The 23371-nt window shown below is 41.3% G+C and overlaps 1 protein-coding gene across 1 annotated transcript; it reads left to right on the forward strand.

Moving 5' to 3' along the window:
• The first annotated feature begins 4837 nt into the window (after nt 1–4837).
• PSMB2 (proteasome 20S subunit beta 2) lies at nt 4838–15815 on the forward strand. Its single transcript, XM_052810864.1, has 6 exons — nt 4838–5038; nt 7301–7423; nt 8011–8081; nt 12947–13109; nt 14617–14666; nt 15588–15815. Exons 1-6 carry the CDS (start codon nt 4948–4950, stop codon nt 15693–15695), a joined length of 606 nt encoding a protein of 201 aa, XP_052666824.1. The 5' UTR covers nt 4838–4947; the 3' UTR covers nt 15696–15815.
• Nucleotides 15816–23371: the final 7556 nt, after the last annotated feature.

Here is a 23371-nt window from a genome sequence, read left to right on the forward strand (position 1 = left end):
AATACCACTGACAAAACCCCTCCATCCAGGTAGTGTTTAACACCCATCTGTCAAAACAAATGTGAAAGACTCTTCAACTTTTACTAGCTGAAACTTAAGCAACAGTTGTTCTCCATTGAGCCAGAGGCATCTTGGTGGGGAGAACAGAGCCAGAACCAGACTGGCACCAGGGACTGCCCACCAGCCTGGGCACGGGCGGAACAATGCAAGGTTTGTCCCTGCCCATCCCTAAGGAGAATCTGTTTAAATATACCATGCTTAGACCCATAGAAAGTCAGCTTGAGGGGTTCTGTGGAGCCCAGACGGAGAGATTAAGAGCAAAGCTCCATGTAAGCCTTGCAGAGTTCATTCCAGGGTTGTGATCCAAATGGCATGCTTCAGCAGCTAGAGAGGAGCTCAGTGAATCAAGACGTTTCTATTCCTATCCAGTCCGCTAGCCTGCCCTGTGATCTCCACTAAATCACTTCTCCTCTCTGCGCCTTCATTTCCTGCACCTGAAATAGCAGGAACACGAGGATCCTTTTCTTCTCTGGAAAGCAGTGAGCTCCTAGCAGGAAACCTTGTCTCGGCATTACAGTAACTGTAACATCATCTTTACTAATACCATATTGAGACAGATGACAGCAAAGGGCAAAAGCCAGTGCAAACACTAGTCAAACAATCCCTGGAATGAAAAATACCTCCCATACCGCAGTCGTGCATCATACCACAGCCCCACGCCTGCTGGGCTGCCTTGTGAGCTGGGGACAGAGCAGAAAGCTGAGCCCAGGTGTTTCAGGCCAGCACTGCCAGCTTTGGTTTAGCAGAAGGCAGTGGCAACGCACCCAGGAGGGCTCAGCATCGCTCTTCTGGAAAGAAAACAGGAACTTGGGATTGCCAGATTGGGAGACAGAGATAGAACCTGCAGTTTTCCTCCTCCTCTGCCACATTTAGGGCACTGTGTCCCCTCTAAAAAATGTTCTGCTGTTATAACAGGTGGAAGAGGGATGGATGCCAGTCATCAAGCAATTAGCCAGCAGCCTAGGAGTTCAGCAAGCAGAGTGCTTGTTTCTGGCCGAGTGACCGCAAATGTATCACAACTTCTCTGCACGGCAGATCTTCTGTCTATGGCAGGGCTGTATCTGTACTGCGTGTGAATTCGCACAGTCCCTGTGCCCCTGGGTGTATGCAGACCTAGGACGGACCCTGTGGGGAGCCTCCATAAAGTGTGTTGCTGTTTACAAATGTCAGAAGCATGCTAAGTCTGCTAAGCATTAACATGAGAACCACACACTGTCGGAGAGCAATTGCACTCAGGGTAGCCAGGCAGCTGATGTCTGGCTGGCACAGCAGTGTGCGGCCTGATCAGGTGAAAGTGAGCTTGTTGTGCAAAGGTAAGAACAACAACTGCAATATCTCATGGACAATGTGTGAAGAAGGGGTAAAAAAATAGTGGGGAAGAAAAAGAAATGCTGAAAGGTTTGCAAAGCCAGCTTATGTTTTCACGGACGCTTGTTTTCCAACTGTTGATGCAATGACTTCTCCGCATTTTCTGCTCAGCTCTGGGCTCTCTGCTGGAGCAATCAGCACCTAGTAAAGAGACTGCAATGTTTTCCTCTGTAAATATCATCTTAAATTAAGAAGTACGGGTCAGCCCGCGTCACTGGAGATGAGCAATTACTGCCCAGGCCAGATCCACAGCTGCTGTCACCCTGAACAGCTCCAGTGGCTGCAACAGGGCTCAGTGGATTTACATTCAGTGCAGAGCTGACTCTCTGGGCTGCACTGAGGACTCTTTTTACTAACTTTCATTGTTTTATAGGTTTTCCCACATGACTACTTGCCTGCCTTTGTGTAGAAAACATGACAGCTATTCATCCTTGACAGCTTTTCTACCTACGTCTCAGCCCTCCCATTTTCTCCTTTCTCAACCAGTCTGTCCTTGCTGAGCTTCCTTCGTTGTATGTATCTTTACACCGATTTGTTGGCGTAAAGCTGTCCAGGGAATTATGGCAAGTTACATAATAAATTCAAGCTGCTTCCTCCTTTGTGGGTGATCCTTTTTTTTTTTTCAATTTCAGGGTTCCTTACAGAATCAACCTTCCTTTTTAAGAAGATACCACATTTCCAGCTAAAGCACACTTTACTTGCTAGAAGCTGTGATGGGAGGATGGGAGGGTGAGCTCCTCTCTCTGTCACAGCCTCTCGCTCTCTGTGCTCCCATTCCTGCTTCGTACTGGGATGCTTCAGCTCCATAACTTACCTGGACCAAGAGAGAAAAGATACTCCGAGCACCTCAGAGTCTTTGGATATCTCTGTATATTGGGTACAGGATCTCAGTATCAGAAACCGTGTATTGTATATCAGGTATCTCAGTGCATATAAGAATTTTACATAGGCTGCTTAGCATTTCTGTGCTATTCACAGCTTTTGTTCTTGGAATAACCCCCACCAAGGTTGTGTAACACACACATGTATAAATACACGTAACTGCAATATCTGTCTTGAAAATAAAATAGGCAAAGGCACGTTCAATTTTAAGACATACTGCAGCCTGGACAAATTCACTTTCATGGTGGAAAATATTCCCCGATTTCTGCTAGGCAGAGATGTCCTGCTGTCCTTATACTCATGCAATAATGTCAGAAGTAGCTTCACCCCAGGAAGAGAGGTAGGTGTGTACTGGATGCACGCATGCTTCCTAAACAGGGAAATTCAATCTGTCAAGAAAATTCAATAACAACCTTAACATTTAATTGTACCCTAGGGCCCAATAAAAATCAACAAGGATGGTAGTTGTTGATTTTTCGTTAACCTTCTCTTAAAAAGGTCTCAAAAAATAACTAAGTTAGACTGGCGGGCTGTACATACATGTGCAATACGTACGGAGATCTATAGGGAAAAATGTATTTAAAACTTCAGATTGGATCCACATAAAAAATACTTAAGCACTGGCACAGAGCTTGGCCATTGTTAGGTAAAAGAAAACATCCTGTTTTGATTTATGCACGCAGCACTCAATTTAACAAGTGTAGCTACAGGCAATTGGAAAACAGTCAAAATGGTGAATTTGCTGCTTACACTCATTTATACTGTTTCCTGGAGACAATTTGCTGTTGCTTTTTGGCATGTTTAGTATTTTTTAAACCACACAAAGGTTATGCCCAGTTCTCATAATTACACAGTGACTTTTTTGGTATAGGTGCAATTGGGCGTTTGCCACGTGCTGTAGCATCCAGAGTTTTATTTCCTGGGGCTGCCTCCTTCACGGCAACTGCCGTGGGGGTTTAATGCTTCGGTGGCCCTTTTCATTAGCGTGGGGCTGGGTCTTTGTGGAGCTGCACTTAGTGAACCTATTAGATGGGGCTCGGGCAGGGGCAGAGCCTAATCAATAAACCAAGTGCCAGTTGGAGTTACTCTGCTCGTCAGGATGGCGCCTGCAGTTAGACAATGTCCAGGCAATTAGAGCACTTGTTTTGTTTCTCTTGTTATTAATTATCTACATTACAGCCACACCTGGAAGCTTCTGGGTGCTGCACAGCCACCTAAGACATTCTTTGCCCTGAGAAATTTAAGTAGATTGAGCGGGGGGGGGGGCAAAGAAGGGAATAGCAGGGAACAGCGTTTGCTGATCACCATCTGTCAGAACCCATGTCTAGGCAGGTGACGAAACAGAGATACCATCCAAGCTCTCTACCTGAGCTCATGGAGCTCTGAAGCCATCAACTGATAGAAAAATCCGCAGGCACGTCTGCGGCTCAGTTTTCCCTTGGTGGCTGGCATGGACAGAAAAAAAAATATCCTTTATTGGCTCAATAGGTGAGTCAAGCCAGGGCTCGTCCCTTTGACTGTGGGGGGATTCTGCTTGGAGTGGTATTCGGGGTGGCAGGAGGTACTCCGGAGGGGTTGAGCACGCACTTGTAGTTACCGGCTGCGGACCGGCAGGCTGTTGCTGCAAACCGCTCGGAGTTCAGCTCCGCACGCAGCTGGCACTGCTGGCTATTCCTGACACAGAAAGATGGGCAGCAAATAAATCACTCCATCGCTCCTGGAAGGATTTCACTGTCTCTTCACAGTGCAGTTCCCTTTGACTACATAGATCAGAGGCTGCAAGACTGCCAGTCATTTATTTCCAAAGAGTTTGTGCCCAAGAACAGTTGCCATACAAGGAGGGTTTAGAGTGGTTTTCTTTCCTCTTGGACCTCCACAGACCGCCGGCAGCAAGCAGCCAGCCATTCGCTCTGGCTGAGACTGCCAAGCCGGTTTGGTTTTGATCCAGAGAGCGCAGGGCAGAAGCGGGACGTGCGATTATCACCACTCCATCTTCTGCACTGAGAACTCTGCCACGGAATTGTGCTCTTTAATAGCAAACACGGTGTGCTTTGGCCGGGAATGGCGCCAAAGACCCAGACTCGCAGGATTTTTGTCCCAAACCAAAAAACCCAGGACAATCTGCCTGACAGGAAAGCCAGGTTTGCCTAAAAACCCCATCGTCCCCACAGCTTAGGATCACCCCTGCCCCCACAGAGCGTGCCGGCCGAGGGCAGAGCTCTGTGGGAGCACACCGGCCGATCAGCACTCCCCCCCCCCCCCCCCAACCCAGAGCTCCGTTCCCGGGCCGCCGGGCTCCGTGAGGAGCCCGCTGGGACGCTGACAGACCCGTACCCCTTCCAGGTGCCGTTAGGGCCAGCCCTGTAACTGGTGAAGGCGGCTATAAAACTGGGGGGGGGGAACACCGCCCGCCCCGCCGCCCCCATCGCCTCAGGCCGGCCCGGGCAGGTCGCGCTGCCGCCTCCGCCCCGCGTCACGTGACCCCCTTCCCGCCGCCGGCGGCTCTCGCGAGCGGTGGCGTCATCGCTGCGCGCCGGCGCTTGCGCGTCGACCCGGTGAGGAGGAGGAGGGGGCGGCGGCGGCGGCGGTTCGCTGTGTCACGGCGCGGCCTGAGGGGACGGCGGAGCGCGGCCGGCCATGGAGTACCTCATCGGCATCCAGGGCCCCGACTACGTCCTGGTGGCCGCCGACACGGTGGCGGCCTCCAGCATCGTCCAGATGAAGCACGGTGAGAGGCGAGGCCCGCGCGGCGAGAGCGGCCCCGCCGCTGCTCCGGGTTGCGGGGGGGGGGGGGGGGCGTTAGTTCTGCCCTCCCCGGGGCAGGCCCGGCGGGGAGCCTCGGCCGAGTTGGAGCGGCCCTGGGCGGGCAGGGTGCCCTTGGGCTCCAGTCATGAGCCAAGCGAGCAGGGGTGAGCTCCCTGTGTGGGGTTGGGGTGCGCTGAGGCTCTGGCTCTGACTGCGGCTGAGGAAAAACTGTTAAAATCGGCAGGTGTGGGGGGAATGTTTCGGTGTAGGTTCTGTTCGTTGCAGGGGCTGCTGGCTGGTCTCTGTCACTCGGAGTGAGCCGAGGTCTCAAAGGGCCGGTTGCTCAGAGTGAAGTTTCCAAGCCTGAGCCAACATGACTGTACTGTCTTGGGTTGTCTTGTTAACTTACCAGTTCAGGTAAGCGTTGACTTGTTAACCCAGACTGCAATATGGATGTGTTAAAAAAACAGCACGGGGATGACGATGGGTGGGATTAAATGCTTGGTTGTGTCTAATTCACTGGTAAAGTGTAATTCATGGAAGAGGGAACTATTGGAAGTAAAAGCGTCAGTGAAATTCATAGCACAAGGCATACGAGCCAAACTGTAACATTTTTTTGCTTTTTTTTATGTGGTAAAACATCTGGGGGATTATGCCCTTGAAATTCTCTAAAATTAATTTTTCTGCCTACTGTTATAATAACCTAGGCTGAAACTTGCTTACAAGGTGTAGTGATCTTTTAAATCTAAATACCATGGTTTAGAAGTTTTTTTTTTTTTTAAGTTGTAGATTGTAGTATTGATAAATACCCCATAAAATCATGACACTTATAGCTAGCAGTGCTTCTACCTGAAATATTTCACTTCAGGTCTGTAAAAGTCAATTGGAGTAGTGTTAGAAAGATGGCTGTGAAAGGTGGTGGCACATACAAAATACAAATATAATCACTTTGAACAATGTTTTGTAAGTTAAAGTTGGTTCCAAGTAGGTTTATTCACAAACTTTAAGGAAGATGTACTTAGAACATAGCACTTTTGTGTTTGGGGGGGAAAAAAACCCACAAATTTCAGGTATTTGTGTAGAATGTTGGCATTTACTAGTGCTTGCTTTAATTTTTAAACAGATTGTAAGGGCTGATCAGTGTCAGTGGCCTTCCCTGAACTCTCAAGACATGCAGCTTCTGTGCAGCTGCTTGGTAATATAATAACTCTTGAAATTGTATTAGAGGATTGTGACAGTTCATACCTGTCTTGCAGCAGAGATTATTCAGCAGCGTTTAGTAAACTGAAAGTGAAGTTCAGAGGTGGAGGTTTAGTGTTGTTCTGTAGACCTACCTTCAGTATGGAGAAGTGGTCTTCCTTTCACACCACTAGCTACTTGAATTTTTCTGTCTCGTATATCTGAGTGCCAGTCTGCTCTAATTAGATGAGACTGCGATGTTAGAGTGAGCACAGAATTGTTTTCAGTGTGGTCATCATGACAACTTGGATTCCCTCAAATACACACAGACAAGTTTTTTAAAGTGCAGTTATGAGTTAGTGTAGCTTACGGTTAATTTCTGTGCATGTCAGTGGGATGTTTTATAATTTATAATCAATACTTAAATGTTTCTTTTTTTTTTTTTGACAAAAAATAATGGCAAGTAAAAACCTGTTTTTGAAGAAGTCTCGCTTGCCTAAATTGCTAATTTTTCAGACAGTGCTGGATATCAGGAAGAGAGGACCATTTGACAAGGAATTTGGTTCTGGATTTCCCAAGATTGCTTTTGCTCGATGTGTTGATATTTCAGCTTTATACTAAAGGATTTGCTTCTGATGCAGCATGTTTAGATAAAGTAGAATGGTCACTGAGCAAAATTCTTATTCCTGAACCCAAGAGGCACCACATAAAATGTTAAACTTTGTCTGAACGCGATATTCTGTGTGAAGTTTTAGTGTTTTGATGTAAGAAAGACCATGTATTTCTGAAATGCCTCCCTTCCTGAAGGAAGCACTTTGTGCATTTCAGCTTTGTTTCTCTTGGTGATGTGTTTAAGAGGTCTTGTGTACTCCGCCACCAGCTGTGAGAACCTGAATGTTAGGGTTTGCTCAGGAAGACTTTTTCAGTAGTGCTCCAGGTCACAATGTAGTTATCCAAGTCTCTTACTTTCTTGCTTCTGAAAGAAATCATGATGCGTTCTGATATTGGCAAAATAATTTATTCTTTCTTGTGACTATGGCTCTTAATGTTATTTTTCTTTGCCTAGACCATGACAAAATGTTTAAGATGAGTGAAAAGATCTTACTCCTGTGTGTTGGGGAGGCTGGAGACACTGTACAGTTTGCAGAATACATCCAGAAAAATGTTCAGCTCTACAAAATGAGAAATGGTGAGTGAAGGAGAAGAGTCGCTCACTGAGGGTTTGGAAGCAGAGTTAATGATAGGTGTAGTTCACAGTTGAATGTTGGTGGAAAGTGCTTTTCTCAAAGCTTCTCTAGCTTTAAGGATTTCTGCATTTTTAGTGTCAAGCAAAGGGGTAATGAAGGCAGGATGAAGAAATGGAGATTGGATTATATGGTATAAACCAAGAGGTTTATCCAAAGCCTAGCTAACATATTTGTAATATAAATGACACAGTAGTGGGCTTGTTAGTAAAATATTTCTCTTAATATGTCCATTGCATGACAACTGTTACCAGTTTTCCTGATATACTGGACTGAAAAATTCAGGCTACGTGCCATAATATTTTAATTTCTTGAAGCTATATATTTTAATGGTCTATACAGATATGAGGTACCTGGATGTTGAGGGCCCTGTTTATGCTTGTAGCTTTTAGAATAAACTGGAATTAGACAAATGGCATAACATTTTGTCACTAAAGAATATCTTGTTATTTCAAAATAGAAATGGAAAGTCAGGAAGTGAAACATGAATATGGATTTGTACTGTTATCAAATACACACATTTCTTCTCCAGGTTATGAATTGTCTCCTACTGCAGCTGCAAACTTTACACGACGAAACCTAGCTGACTATCTTCGGAGTCGAGTGAGTAATAGGTGAAAGATTTTGGCAAAGGCTTAAAGGGGAAAATTTCCATTTTCAAGTGATGGAGTCTGATGAAGAAGGTGGCAGCTTCTGTCTTTTAGTGATTAATTCACTTTGCTGAAAGAATGTTTTATTAAAATATAACTTGATTTGCTTATTTAAAAAAAACTTATCACATCACTTATCAATAACTGATACAACTATAGTCTTAAAATTCCAGCCTTGGGCCCAATAAACATTTTGTCACAAGCACTGCAGACAGCTAAGTGAATTAAGCCTCTTTAACATTGAGATAAGGTTGTCAGTTTTCATGCAAATGCTCTGAATCCATTTAATCTTCTTGGAAAATGATTTAATAGAGCAAAGCTGTTTGATGTACTTTGCAAAACAAGTCCCTTTTGTAAACAGCAACATGAGGCTTTCAGTAAATATCAAATCCAAGTTGGAGCTGTATTTTCAAGTTACTAAACTACAATTACTGATTTTTCTCATGGTAATTTTTTCAAAGTATGAAAAGATGTCGTGAAGGGGCAAACGGACTTTCAAAGATCCAAGGTTAGGAAGCATTTCATTAGCATTCTTCTCAGTGTTCTATATGAAAGAAAACAAGAAGAAATAGGATGTTGAGAATGAAGTTGAACAACTGTCATGGCTAGGGCATGGGATAAATTATGTTGCTGTTCTAACAGTATACTGCACAGGTCTGAAATGTTGTTTTACAGTAGCAAATAAAGGCCAGTATTAACATCAGAGCTCTATTGCTGAGAATTATACATGTGTGGAGTGAGGCCCAGACCATTCTTCAAGAACTCATCTGCAGGAACAACCTGAGATCATTGTTCTCATTTCTGACATGGATGACAGCTGAAGGTAGCAAGTTGTCAAGTTACTAAAGTTAGAGCAAGTCAGTAGAGTGCGGTGCAGGGTCCTGCCTCAGCCTCATACATGAAACACTGCTCTTCTGGTTTAAATGACTTAAGCCTACTACATGGATTAAGCATGGTTGGTAGATGATGGTTGGCAGTGATGCTGCTTGCTTTAGTTTTTGGTCAGATGTGATTTGAAAGGCCTGTGTGTGTTTTGTGGAACTCTGTGCAGTTTTTGAGGTTGATGTGAAGGAGTAAAGCCGCTTGGCCTAGATGGCTGTTGGCTGCCTGGTGCTGGTGGCTTGTCTCAAGGGCATCTGAACTGCACAGATGGTATAGGTGAGGCTGACACTGAATGTCTGGCCCTCTTAGGCAGAAGCAGCTATTTCTTACATACGATTTAAAGTACCTCTAACAGGAGTAATTTAACAGGCTTTTTGGTAAAGTTGGTCAGCAGGATGTGGCACTGATGTGGCACTAGTGTCTTCCTCTATGCCATGTCCCTTGAGGCCTGATCCTCCCTGTGTCTCCCCTCCTTCCTGAGCCCGTGCCTGTCTTCCAGCTCACCTGCTCCAGATGGGCAGCACAGTGGGGAGGACACTGGCAAAGGCAGATGTGTTTATTTACTGGAGACAAAATGTTGTGCTGTTGCAGATGGCAATGCCCTTGAGCAAGCGGTGCACTCTGACACTACTGTCACACTACAGTGATCTCTATACTGTAGGGAGAACTCTTTTTCTTTAAACATAGGACTTACTGATTTGTTTGTGGGATTTAGAATTTGATGATACAAACCTTGCCATCAGAATCTTTTTCCCCCTGAATTTTGATACATTTTCATCATAATTTGTGGGATACCAGAAGGATTAACTCTAGCTCTCTGTATCTATTTAAATTGCATATAGGATTCCTGGAGGCTACTAATTTAGTTATGTGGATGATAAAAATAAAAAATGAAAAGGTAAAACATGCCACTGCCTCCTGTTAGGTGCAGGAAAATAGCTTAGAAGTAAAAAGTTTGGTGGGGGAAAAGGTAGTTTGTTGCTCTGTTGCCACTCACTGGGTGAAGCTGTTTGTTATGGAAGGCTAGAAGATATGTGAAGGGGAGTGGCTAACACTGAAACAGTAGTTTTTCAGGCATTATACTGTTGTTGTGGCCCAGCCCAAAATAGAGCTTGTACTGTGTTGTTAATCATCATCTGGATTCCTCCCTCTGTTATCCAGTTTGATTTAATTTATGAACTTTGTGGCTCATGTAGTCCAAGTTCTTGATATCTTGGGGATGGCTGTCTTGTAAGGCAGTGCCTTGAAGTTGTTCTTTTGGTGGAAAGTTATCAAGTGTAATGATGCTTTTAAAAAGTTGGGGTTTATACTCTGAAGCAGGGTCTGAAAAGAATCTTTGTTGGCTTCCATTTATCTGTTACAGTTGAGGCAAACCTAGAAACTGCTTTGGAGCCAACTAGCTTTCGCATAGGTCAGTGGTGCTGTAGTTCCTCTTCCACTGGTACCTACTCCAGCTCTCACTTGATTCACCTGCTGTGGGTTTAGTACATTCAACATACTACTGAGGTTGTGTGGTGGTGGGGAATAGGGAAAATAACTGTCTGCCCCTCCAAATGCGATGAAGTTCAGTTTCTTGTTGTGATGCTATGTTTAATTATAGGTGACAGGATCTGGCCGGAGTCCAGAGGAAGACTGTCAGTTCCGCTCTCCTTGTCCACACTTGGCAGGATGCTTCCTCACGCCCACCTTTCTCCCCCTTGCTGTGACTTTGGCTTCCGCCAGATGTCACACCGCTGCGTGTCACCACCCAGCCTCCCACTGCTGATCTTGTTGGTTTAGTCTATTTATCACAACTGTTCTCTTCAGCTGTAAATTCTGAAGAATTTCACACATCTCTTAATTGCTGTAGTTATTTTAAATCAAACAGCATAAAGTGTAAAGCTACTTGGGATGAGAAATATTGCCTCTAATAGGAAGGTTATGTCTGGAAAAAAAATAAAAATGCAATCTATCCTGGAGTGTCAGTCATCCACCACACATCCATCACACCAATCTTCTAAAGAGTTTAGAACTGTTGGCAGGGATTTAGTTACAAAAGCCAAGGCTGCCTTTGGGATGGACAAGAGGATTGAGATGTACAAGGAATACCAGTCCTAGCATAGAGATGTTTGTCCCAGTAAGAGAGCACTAAGAGGTGCTGTCTGCAGATTTGTAATCATGGAAGTAATAAATAGATTATGTATGTTTTCTAATGTTTAAATCCTGCCTTTCTTGAATAATAGGAAGGCATGGGGGACACTTTATTTACATTTGAGTTTAAGAAGTTGTCTCTCAGACCATTAGCGGGAGAACTTGCAACTGAAAAACAGCTTACAGATTTGTTTAAGTCTGTATAACACCATTTATTTATGGTTGAGTATCTCGCATATGCCAATGTTGGTAATTCAAAGTCACACAATAATTTGAGTGATCTTGTGTCATGGCTCTTAAATAGCAACTTGTGTGATGTTTCAGAATAAATAAATGATGAAATACAGACTAATTAAACGAATACAGCTGCATGGTAACTTGTTTCCAAATATTCTTGAATGCTTTGAAGATTAAATCACACAATTTACAGTGATATGTTTGATATATAACTGTAGCCTGCTTTATTCTCTCTTACTATCTGGTGAAAGTAAAAATATAGTATCACATGATTTTTTGAGTGCAAATTCACTGTGCTTAGTATCAAAATGAACTTTTTCCTACGATAAAGTTAATGTTTTGGCTTTAGGGTGAAATTGTGTTTGCTTGTTCTAATCATTGTTAGTTGCATCATCGTTTTTATCTTATTTTGTTGCTTTGTTGATCTAGGCTTTCCAGCATTTTAAGAGATATCCTGTTAGTATGATTAATTTAATAAGAAACATTATGTAAATATGAAAATACTGGAAGTATATAAAAGCTGTTTTAAAAAATACATACAATTCTAAAATTTTCTTTTGAGCCTACATTTAAAAATAATACAATGCATGCATGTTTCATGATCTTATGAAGTACACATCTTGGAAGAAGATGTATAGAGACATCTGCTTTATTCATTATGGTGGAACACACTAAACCTAAAACACGAAGGAAACGGCTAAGGAATTGCTAAACTTGCAAGTACAGCACAATAAAAAGGCGTGGTTACATTAATGTGGTTACATGGTCTTTTTGGATAAGATGTAGGTATTTCTCAATCATATTTGATAGGCTCTTGCTGAAGTCATAAACAAGAATCGGAGAAGACAGCAGCTAAAGCAGACTGAATTTCTAGTTTCAGAAAACTGTTTCCAACCAAACAAGCTACTGCTAACATGATGTTGCAGTATCTTAGTAGTCAGTTTTGAATAGAAATAAACCAATTCCTTAGATCTTCTTCATTCGCTTGGTCAAGTTAGCCTAATATTAAAGATTAAACTTGGTACGTGCAATAAAAATCTAACTGCCAATTAACAAGACAGCGTAACACTGTATAACTGTTTGCGCTGTATGGAAGCTTTCATATGTGCTGAAATAGTCTATGGTTAACAGTAGTGCGACTGAGAAAAGAGCATGCTAAATTAACAAAGAAGTTCTTATAAATTGCAAAATGTTCACATTGTGCTCACATGTTGACAGTAAAAATCCACAAGTTTTATGTTGAGATGAAAGCATCTGGTGTGAAAACATAATTAAAGTTTTCTTAAGTTTGAATGTGCCATGAAAGCTTTAAAAAAAAACCACACTAGTTTTCAGGAGAATCAGAGTTTTATGTTTTTATTTGCTTATGCATTCCATATCAAAAGACCTAATCGGTTTTAGATTGAGGTCCATAATCTCCTGCAGACAGTATTGATGTAGTTGCTAGTAGCATTTTATGGCAAAGAATTGTGAAACCAACTATGTTGCTATTCTGTAGGTGGCATGGGGAATTAAGATTCAAAGGTTTGGGTGTGGCTGCTTTAATGAAAACATGGTTTCTGTTTGTAGACCCCTTACCATGTCAACCTTCTCCTGGCTGGCTATGATGACCACGAAGGTCCTGCCCTTTATTACATGGATTACCTTGCGGCTCTGGCTAAAGCTCCTTTTGCAGCACATGGATATGGTGCATTCCTTACCCTCAGCATCCTTGACCGCTATTACAAGCCAAGTAAGTGGAGTCTCTGGAGAAGAAAATTCTCCTGTTACTGATTAATAAATTAAAGGCTTAAGCTGAGAGATTGACATTTGCTGAGTCAGATGGTCCAGCACAATTGCTGTGATACTACAGATTTGAATTTGACTTTTTGTTAGAATAAACGTAGCTGTTAAAGATTGCCTTCTGTTTTTGCTGAAACGGTAATGTGAAACTAGTCAACTCCTTAAAGTGTTTTCCTGTTTGAAGCATAACAGACTGTAAGCAAAGGAAGTTTCAATTTATTCTAAAACATGACTAGACTTTCCTTGACCATTAGCTGCTAGTAGTCTGTTTTTAATAATAAAGTTTTGATAACTTTATCTTCTGCTTGCTTGTCTGTTGGCTATGACATACGTTTTCCCAGAGTATCAATCTTCAGAGGGCAGTCCCAGATCCTATTGCTCCATATCTTGGATTGGATTTGTGATATATTAAAAACATACAACTGAAAAGATATTTCTGGTAAAATTATCTTCAGTACTCTGAAGTGGTGGTGATGAAGATTGGTTGGTTTGGTTTAGTTTTATGCATGTGGTAGCTGTTGATCATAGTTCTTGTACATGTCTGTACCTGTCTAAAGTTTTAATTTTAGAATCATAATCCAGTTCTTACAATGCCAAGGAATAAACATGGCCCTATCCCCATTTTACAGATGAGGAAATGTACAAAGCTTGGAATATTGTTAATCTGACATCTTTGGCTTTAGCTACAAAACTACTTTACTCCTGTGTGCAAAGGTGTGTTTAATGTCATAGCAGAGATGTTCGCTTAGTAATCTTTTCATCTATCTCCTGCAAGAAATGTAGCTATAAACTGATGATTTTATTCCAATGGGACTTCTGCCTTGAACAGTGGATGCAGGTCTGGAACAAACTCTAGCAACAAGTTTTGTGAGGTCAGCAGAGCTTAGTTGTTTTCCAGTCATGTCCCTTGAAAATTATACTGCTTCACTTTCACCATTCCTTGTGAAAAGAGAAAAATAGTGAGCTACAATACGTTGTCATGGCTTGTCATCCCTACAGAGTGCTGGTTTTTATCCTAATGTGTGAGAATAGCAGGGGCATCACACACGTGCCTTTCCCATTATTAAAACTAATACCCAGCAGGGAACGTAGCACTAAAACCAATCTCCGCCTACTGTCACTGACTTGCAGCCGGCTGTGGACAGATGGAGCTGATTTAAAACTGTAATAAACTCAAGGAGAGAGAGACGGCTGGACTTCTCCGAAGCCCAGTCCCTGGCCATGGGAGGCAAAATTCCGTCATGCTTCCCATTCAGTGTAACAAATCGATTCTCAATGGCTTGTTGCAGCGTGAGCGCTTTGGTGCAGGGCGTCCTCAGTACATCTGGAAAGTGTTTTCTGTGAGCTGGGAAGGAGAGTTTTTGGTGCTCAGCTGAAAAGTTGTTTAAATTTAATAAAGTTTCTGTTGAGAGAAATGGCCTCTAATTAAATCAATCTGTGGATGTTTTCTCTTTCAGGTATCACACGTGAGGAAGCTGTGGAGCTCCTAAAAAAATGTCTAGAGGAGGTGAGTTGCCAAACTTGGGCCCTTATGATCTTGAGAAAGGAATGTTTGTTTGCATTCATTTGCTGATATTTTCCTGTTCCTGTTGTTGCATTTTTTTGCTGTATTTGCCAGAAGGGGTAATAAATGCACATTGACCAGATGTGGAATAGCTACTGAGGAAAAGGATTTGTGGGCACTTGCGTTGTCTTAGCATGGTTCATGTCCTCCAGAACGTAAACTTGAAGCTTAATTGCTTTTCTGTACTTCTGCTTCTTCCATGCTTAGCATAATATTGATACAGACAGTCTTTGACTTTTTCCTTTTATGTTTCTTCTGAACATAATGCAAGCATCCTTCTGTTACTTGTATTACACTTAACTAGTATGTACTTCTAAGTGTACTTCTCTTCCAGCTTGTGAAGTGATATCTAACTGAGGTAAAGATTTGACCTTAAAAGTTCGTGATCAATTTTAGCGTAAACATAACCTTTCAGACTCCAAGGCTTTTATTGTAGGAAAATATTCATCCTTGTCTTTAAGAGATTGAATTGAATGTAACTGGGAAGAAACATCTGGGGAACATCAGGAAGAAGTACTCTAAAGAGGTTCTGTTTGAAGTATCTTTTTGATACATATACTTTGTGCCCTAAGTTGTAGCCCACTGTAGTCTTCCTGCTTAAATGTCTTCCTTGTTAACAGGCTTGTGCATTTTGCATCTCTAGCCTAGGCTTGTCTAACATGGATGGTCTTATAACAGAGAACGAACTCACACTGATTGGTTCCTGAGCAGTGAAAAAACCACTCTAGTTCCTAATATTTCAAGTCACTAGAACCAGGACAGAAATTTTGATGTGTAACAGCATATCCCTTAAATTATGCTCTCCTCTTTTATTTAAGCTTTGAATGAATCTCATCTCTTTTGTCTTTGTCTTTTGTTGAACAGCTTCAGAAACGCTTCATCCTAAATTTGACTTCTTTCAATGCCCGGTTCATTGACAAAGATGGCATCCATGAAGTGGACAATATACCTCTTGCAAAAGCGATGTCCTAACCCCTGAGATCTTTCTTCAGCAGTCATCTTTTTTGTTCACTTTTGGGTTTTTTCTATTCATTTGAAGCACACAAGTCATGTACTGCACTGGGAGATCGAATAAAGATTGACATTTATATAGCCAGTTTTATCTTTTTATTCCGCTGATCTTTCCTGAGAGTATTTAAGTAAATTGTTCAACGGTGAAGGTGAAACTTGATTTACTGTTAATGGATGTACATTCAAGTTACTTATCTTTCTTTCCTCTTCTGAGATTTTTACACACATACACAAGTTTTTGTATGTGTGGGAAAAACTGGTACTATATTTTCTAGATGACAATGTGCTGTCATCTACTGTCATAATTAAAGCTCAACAAACACTGGGCAAGTGTTTCATGCTAAACATACAGCATCTACTTTATTTTTCCAAAGATGTTACCACTTTTTGCTTTATAAAACAGTAATAATCAGGTTTTCAAAGACTTAATCTGTTCTTTTTATACTTTTTTCAATCTAATCCAAGTGAAAGATGAAAAGAAGTTTTCAAGTAGTGTGGATTTTAAAATGCTAGTGTCACTTTTAACTCACCTGGCCATGGTTCTGTTACTTGGAAAGAATATTCTCCTGCTGGCATGGTAGGCTCATAACTACATTAAGTATTTTAAATATAAACTGATGCATCAATTACATGATTTTTCTTAACTGATGTTATCTACATTTAGAAGTAAAGGCAGTTGAGTGGAAATAAAACGGCTGCACTTTTTATAAATCTTTGAATTAATCTCAACTAGCTAGAGCTTTGTTTCCATGAGAATAATCACTGATCTGTCTAGGCTCTGGATGATGCTTCCATATAAAAACTCCATTCACAGAACAGCCTCAGATAATTATCATGTGGCTGATACTTGCAGTCTGCCCAGAAGTGATTCTTCTGAGAGTAATTTTTCATTGAGACTGCTTCCCTACTTGCATGTGTATTGAATGAGTTAACCATTTAAAATGCTCTGTTTGTGTGCTTATTTTATGTTTGAATAAGCTTGGAAAAAGAATCTTGGAAATAGAAGGATGGATGTGTACAAGATTGTGTGCAGACTGTATTAATTGTGTGGCAGGGCATAACACCTAAGTTCTCAGTTGGGAAGGGTAAGTGAGAGACCTAACTGTATTTGTCAAAGCTCTTTTGGTCTTGCCTCAGTAGTGTTTGAGAATGTTAGTCTCTTCCCCCCCAAAATTGTCACTCTTAAAGACCAAGTATTCCCATCTTACTGAACAGGTGAGAACTGGATTAGAGACTGAGACTAGCTTAATGTCACAGAAGAAATTTGCAGCTCCAGTGCTTTAACTCATCCTGCCTCTCAAGACTGCCCTTACTTAAATCTAATTCTGAACTGAAGTCCCATCAAGCTTTGTAGTTTAATTCTTTCCAGAATGAGTTTAATTATTAGCTGGTTTTGTTGTAGTTATGGCTGCAATGGCTTTTATTGAAGGCCAGTGGCATATAACTCTGAAACGTTTTGCTAAAATTTACTTCGTCTTTTAAAAACCTTTTCAAACTTTTTTACACTAAGAAAAGAAGTCCCCAGCCTGACTATTTTCTCTTGGCAGGTCATGTTTAACATGAGTAGAATCTGAGTGTTCTAGTTCTGCACTTGAAATCTCACCCCTTCATGTTGCATTAATGTATTTGTTTAGGTTAATATGCAGCATCTCTAATTTATTTTACCACTGATGTTGAATGTTTTTGCAGGTTTCTTGTCTCTTTTTTTCAAAGTCGTCATTGCAGAGTGGCTGAGCTGATGTGATATTTTTGTCACTGCATACCAAAGTAGTAATGCCTCTTTATTGGAGGTATTCATTATTTCAGACACCGACACTGGGGTGTGGTGCTATTAGATTATGTGAGTCTGGCAGAGAATCTGCCTGGAGTTTTTATTGGCACCTATTTGCATGCAGGTGATTAATAAACATAAAACAATTACTCCCTTGCAAACACCCTTGCTGGATTCAGGTTGGAGTGGAACATATGTTTTGCCTGAGGGCAGGGCCCAGGATCTGAATCCCCCATTGAGTGAAAGATAGAAGGGGTTGCATCAGAAGCCAACAGAGCAGCAACTTTTAGGAATGAATAAATACAGACCTTTATTTCAAACCAGTAGAACAAAAGAATTGGCCCCAAATGAGATTGGACTGTGGCCTCTAATGAAGTGGATTCTTTTGAGGACTTCCCAAGAATTTACACCTTTTAAGGAAAGAGGTGATACTTTTGCTGTATAACTTTGGATTGTTTTAAAGGTCTGCAGTGCTGATCTTTCATTCAGTTTTCATTTTTGACAGTAATATATAGAATCTGTTTGAAAAATCAATGTTTTAAGTTTTCCATTTGCATTACTTAAGGAGAAGAAAACTACTTACCAGGTTCAAGTTTAGCCCTAAAGCTTTCAGAAACTGTATTTTGCCTAGAATCCAGGAATCCCTTTTGGAAAGAATTCACCTTTCCATTTGAAAAGCATCTGTATTTATCATGACAGGCCTCTCTTTCATAAGAAATCTCTGGAAGAATTGAGCACTGCAAGAAAGTACTGCTTTCTACTAATAAGTTTTTTTTTGTTCATAATATTATAAAAAATTAATGTTGTAAACCAAGGTAACCTATTCCTAGGGCATTGTAGCCGCAGTGAGCTGTTCTGCTTTGCTTTGGCTGGTAATTCTGACCATATGTTTTACTACCAAAGCCTCAGGGCCTAAAGAGTTAACAAGGCACTTTTTCTCGTTTTAGGTTTCCTGTTTAAAGATGGTCTCTTCCTGAGCACTGTGCATGCATGTAACAGATCATTGCACCAGCTCATCTCTTCAGGAGCTTGGAGTTTGTTCTAAGATCAGTTTACAAGGGAACAGAGCCTCTGTGCCTTAGGCCACGTTATGTTGGGAGTGCTTTGCTGAAAGAAGTATGTGAGTGTAGGTGCAGTGCTTGTAGGTCTTTTTCTTGGTGTTAATTATACCTTTTCATGGAAGAAAATCTGCATTTTGTTGTAGACCTTCATGCATACTGGAAACATTGGCACTGAGGATGTCATCGGTACTCAGCTGACTGGCATAATTGTACTTAGTGCAAGTTTGTAATGTCGTCAGGACTTACACAGTCCTAAAAGTGACTAGATGACTCAAAGTTGTCTTGAGTGGTGAAGCTTCTACCTGCATGGGATGGCAAGTGACAGCTGAGCAGAGACATGCAATTAAAAATTGAAATGGCTGAAAGGTTAAAAACTACCTCCCTTATTGCTGTATTCAGCCTTTATGTGGAACTACTGGTGGGGGAGAGCACCCCAAGTTGATCCACCTACATGTTTCCCCAAGATTTCTCCAGTCCAAGAAATCCATGACCCTATTCAGTTAAACCAAGAGATGGTTCAGCCATGGGTAGGTGAAAAGCCTTGGGCAGGGACTGCTTTTTCTGTGTAAACCTGAGTGCCCTCAGCAGGAGTGCTTGTAGAAATTAGTGAGCCAATGTAGAGACTACACAGCAATAGAATAATCAACGAGCTAGAAATAAAGCATGTTTGGAGCAATCCTGTAGAGTATTCTCAGCAGTCTTTAACTTGTGTTCGTGGTGAAGTGATGAAACAGTTGCTGGCAGAAACTTTTTTTGCAACAAAATGGAGCTGTCACTTTTCAGAGTAAAAATGTAGGAGCAGAGAGGAGAGATCAGGCTAAACTCTCCCAAGGATGTGTTTTCCTGTGCACTTGTCTCTAGTTTTGACAGTAGGTTCTTACAAGAAGTACTAGTTGATGCCAGGATTGACATTATGGATTATGTTCATAGTGCTTAGGATTGGTTCCATTTCCCAATCTGAAGCAGGGACAGAATATTCCTTTTGTATAAAATAGCTTGACATTTAAGGAAACACCTGTAACTTTGCTACCTGTGAAACACTGTACATATTGTCTGTAAGGAAAAACAAGTTTATCCTACCTGTAGAAAGCTTATCCTTCAAGCCATTGTAATTCTTTTTCTTTAAAGGTTTAACCTTATACAGAGTTTCCATGTGTTGTTATCAGTCTGCCATCAACAGCAATTAAGTGCAGGAAATTTTCATGTGAGCACTGATCAAACTAAACAGACATAAGTTGTTTTAACAGATTTTTAAAAAAGCAAAATGGAAATGGTAGAATTAAAATATGCAACTTCTCTATTTTCCGTGCTATTGACTATGTTGGTTTGAATCTCTGTGTACTCCTGACTTGCTGAGGACTATGTTAAAAAATAAGTTAGTTGTCTTGAAAATGTGAAGTGACAGTTTAAGTGTTTTGTTTCTGTGCTAATGTGCAATTAGGTAGTTATCCAATAAGCTTATTCATGTAGTCTAACTCAAGACAGCTGTGGTAGGAATAGAGAAAACCCTTTACTGTTGAGGAGTGATGAGAGGGGAAAGGATGTTTAAAAGGATCTGTTTCAGAATTGCCAGTATGTTCTTTATCCCCATGTAAAATAGTAAAGCATTAAAGGTTAGCAAGTTTTGTGAAAAATTAAATTCTGCTGATCAAATCTATCGAGAGGTGAAATAAAATGCGGATAGATCTGAATACCAGCAAATATAGTATACGCTTGGATCTATAAATTAAGTCTAAGGCAACTATACAAGGTGGGACCAGCCTAATAATCTATTTGTCTGAAATGGTGACTTGGCTAAGTCTATTCTGATTTGGGTAAAGTACCTTTTGCTTAGTAGAGGCTTCCTTGATGTCATCAAATATTTCTAGTGTTTATGCACAAACATGAAAATAGGGCATCTCCTTTAGTTAATTTACAGAAGACGAAGCAGGCTCCATCATATTTTGTGTCAGTATTTTTAGGATTATTGACAGTATCCTACTATAGTACCACCAAAATGCCTGTGGGCTGAAGCAGTGCTTGATTGCCTCCTGCTAAATGTTGCACTTGAAATACAAGATGCCATTCCCTGCTACCAGAGCTCTTGGGACTCTTAGTTTGTGGAGAAAACCTGTGCATCTCACAAGCCTCTTCCATTCAGCAGAGGGCAGTGATCTTGCATGTACACTGCCGCCTCCTTACAAACTGTGTTTGGCCTCTTCATCTCTGTGCAGATCATCTGATGGTCACAGAAACTCAGAGTTATGGAGAAGAGGTTAATGCCCTGTCCGGCAGTGGCAGATAGGATGTACAAGGTTGTTTCTTCTCTTGGAAGACGCACATTTTATTTTTTACAAGTGTCAGACAGTTGTCCCATGAAACAGATAATTATCCATGTTTTCACAAGTGAAGGCTAAGACAGCTAGTGACTTGCCAAAACAACCAGAAAGAGTAACTGGAATTTATCCTCTACTAGTTAGTCCAAGCGCTAACAAGCAGAGAAGTAAAGTTAAAGTACATCTTTAACTTTTTTTTTTTTTTTTAGATAATACCATTCTCCCTTGCAAAAGTGCTCTTGACGTTTACTACTATGTGCTTGAAGTGAGGATGTGCACAGCATTTTATCAGTGAAAGTATGCTGGGGAGGAAAAGCTACAGCACCATGTGATACTATTTTCACAGAACTTTCTGTGATCCCACAGCAAAATTTGCTTAAGAAAAAAAATCAGGAAAAGTCTGAAATGGTTGTTTGGGAACATGGAATATTATAGCATGTTCATTTGCTTTTACCCAACAAACATGTAGTGTGTTGAGACCATGGCTGAAAGATACCATTATTGTCCTGGGTTTAGCAGAAAATGCACTTGTCTGTATAATTAAAATGTCTGCAGTTGGAGTATATGGGAATCAGAAACTTTAAAGTATATAACCAGACTCTGGCATCTGGACATTGGGAAGACATTTCTGAAGCTGTCAGATCATTTTGTGGTTTTCTTTTATTTTTTTGAACAACGGCTTCTTGAATCTTTGAAACTTCTGTTACTGGGCAAGGCCAAATACAGGGTATAAAAGGATCTCCATAGTTTACTTATTTCTTATTTTCTCTCATTCAAAGTGATAAGTTTCAAACCTGTTTCTCTTTTCATTTTTTATAATCATCCTTAAAATCATGTAGCTCTGAGTGAGCACCTTCAAGAAGAAAACAATTAAAACTGGGTTCTAATTTCATTTGTCTTACAGTATTTGCTCAAAGCACATGAGAAACCTGTCCAAATCATCACACTTGGTGCTTTGGTCCAGTACATCTGATACTCCTAGGTTTGTGTATTAGTATTTACCTTAGTGTTTATGGCCCATGCTTTGATGAAACATCAGGAAGGTTGGTTGTGTGAACACTGCCAGAGGTCAGCTTGCCTTCGTCTCAGGTGTTTACATTAAGTTGGTTAAAGATTTGAGGTTAACCTCTGCTGATGTTTTTAGGAGCTGTAAAGCCATACGTTTTTGGTTTTGGTTTCCATGTTGGCTCCAAAATTTGCGGAGAACTAAACCAAAAGGTTCTTTATGTTCAAAAGCTGTGAAAAAGCTTATTAACACGTGGCATTAATAGAAAAAAACTTTGCCCCAAACTGAACAGAGCTATTTTTCCTCACAGCACTCAGCTGCATTACTCCTTAGCTCAGCAGATTCGAAGGCACTGAAAACTTTTTTTAAGAATACCTTAAAACAGATATGTTCCTTTATATTTTTACCTTTTCATCAACGTCTTCAGACTTTACCAGATAAGGCCTATAGTGTAGACTCTATAAACTGTCCGTCTTCCTTCCAAATGTTATGAAAGATGCTCCATAGGGTGGACAGGTTTCCCACCTCTTTTGCCTTGCTTATTTTCCTGGGGACAGCTGAACACTTCTCAGTTTGCCCGAAACCTGCCCCTCTGCTTGGTGCAGAGGCCGCGCCATGTCGAGGCAGTGATGGGCTCCTCATCCCGTGCAGGGCTGTGGATGTGCTTGCTCCCATTTTGACTCCAGGGAACTGTGCCAAACTCTGTCTTCCTCGCAAAGGGATCCTGAATGGGGCAGAGTCAGAGTTATCTGTGCTAAAAGACTAGTCTGATTTAGCATGGCAATTACTGTGCTCTTCTGGAGGCTCCCTGTGATGACCAAATTAGCAGGAAACTCTAAAAGGTATAATATGCTCCTGACATATGACAAGGCTGGGGGAGAGGAAATGAAATGAAAATGGGTCAGGAGTGGGTGGCCTGGGCTGAAGCAATTCCCTGTGGTGCCAGGGTCCATTTAAGAGTCAAAACAGCAGCCCATTACAAAGAGGGTGTAAGAAAGGCTGTTTTCATTGTCCGAACTGAGCAAACTGGCCTTTCCACTAGTCTCCTCCTCAGCAGTGCCTGTAGCACCTGCAGCACAAGTATTTGATGTATTGCTTTCCTAGTTTGAATGCTTTTCTGCCTTTGTTTTCGCAATGAACCAACAGGCAGCAAAGTAGAACAGGGATTCTTAAAGGACATCACTTTCTATCATTGGAAATAAAGTAATAAACTTATAGTCTATATCTTTGTCTGAAACAGACTGTTGAAACTAATTTGGGGATTTTTGTAGTTATGGTGCTAGGTCTGAATTATCTGGGTTTGGATCCTAGCTTTTTCCCAAACTCCCTGTGTCTCCCTCTGCAAATCATTTTAACTTGTATGTTGCATCTGTTTTCTGTAAGATGCAGGTAACTATTTCCTTTGTAATCCTGTCTACTGAAACAGAAATTTGGGGGTAAGATCTCTTTGCACAGGGCCTAATACAATGATAATTTGATGTCTG

Source organism: Harpia harpyja, chromosome 16 (assembly GCF_026419915.1).
Source record: "Harpia harpyja isolate bHarHar1 chromosome 16, bHarHar1 primary haplotype, whole genome shotgun sequence".
Lineage (NCBI taxonomy): Eukaryota > Metazoa > Chordata > Aves > Accipitriformes > Accipitridae > Harpia > Harpia harpyja.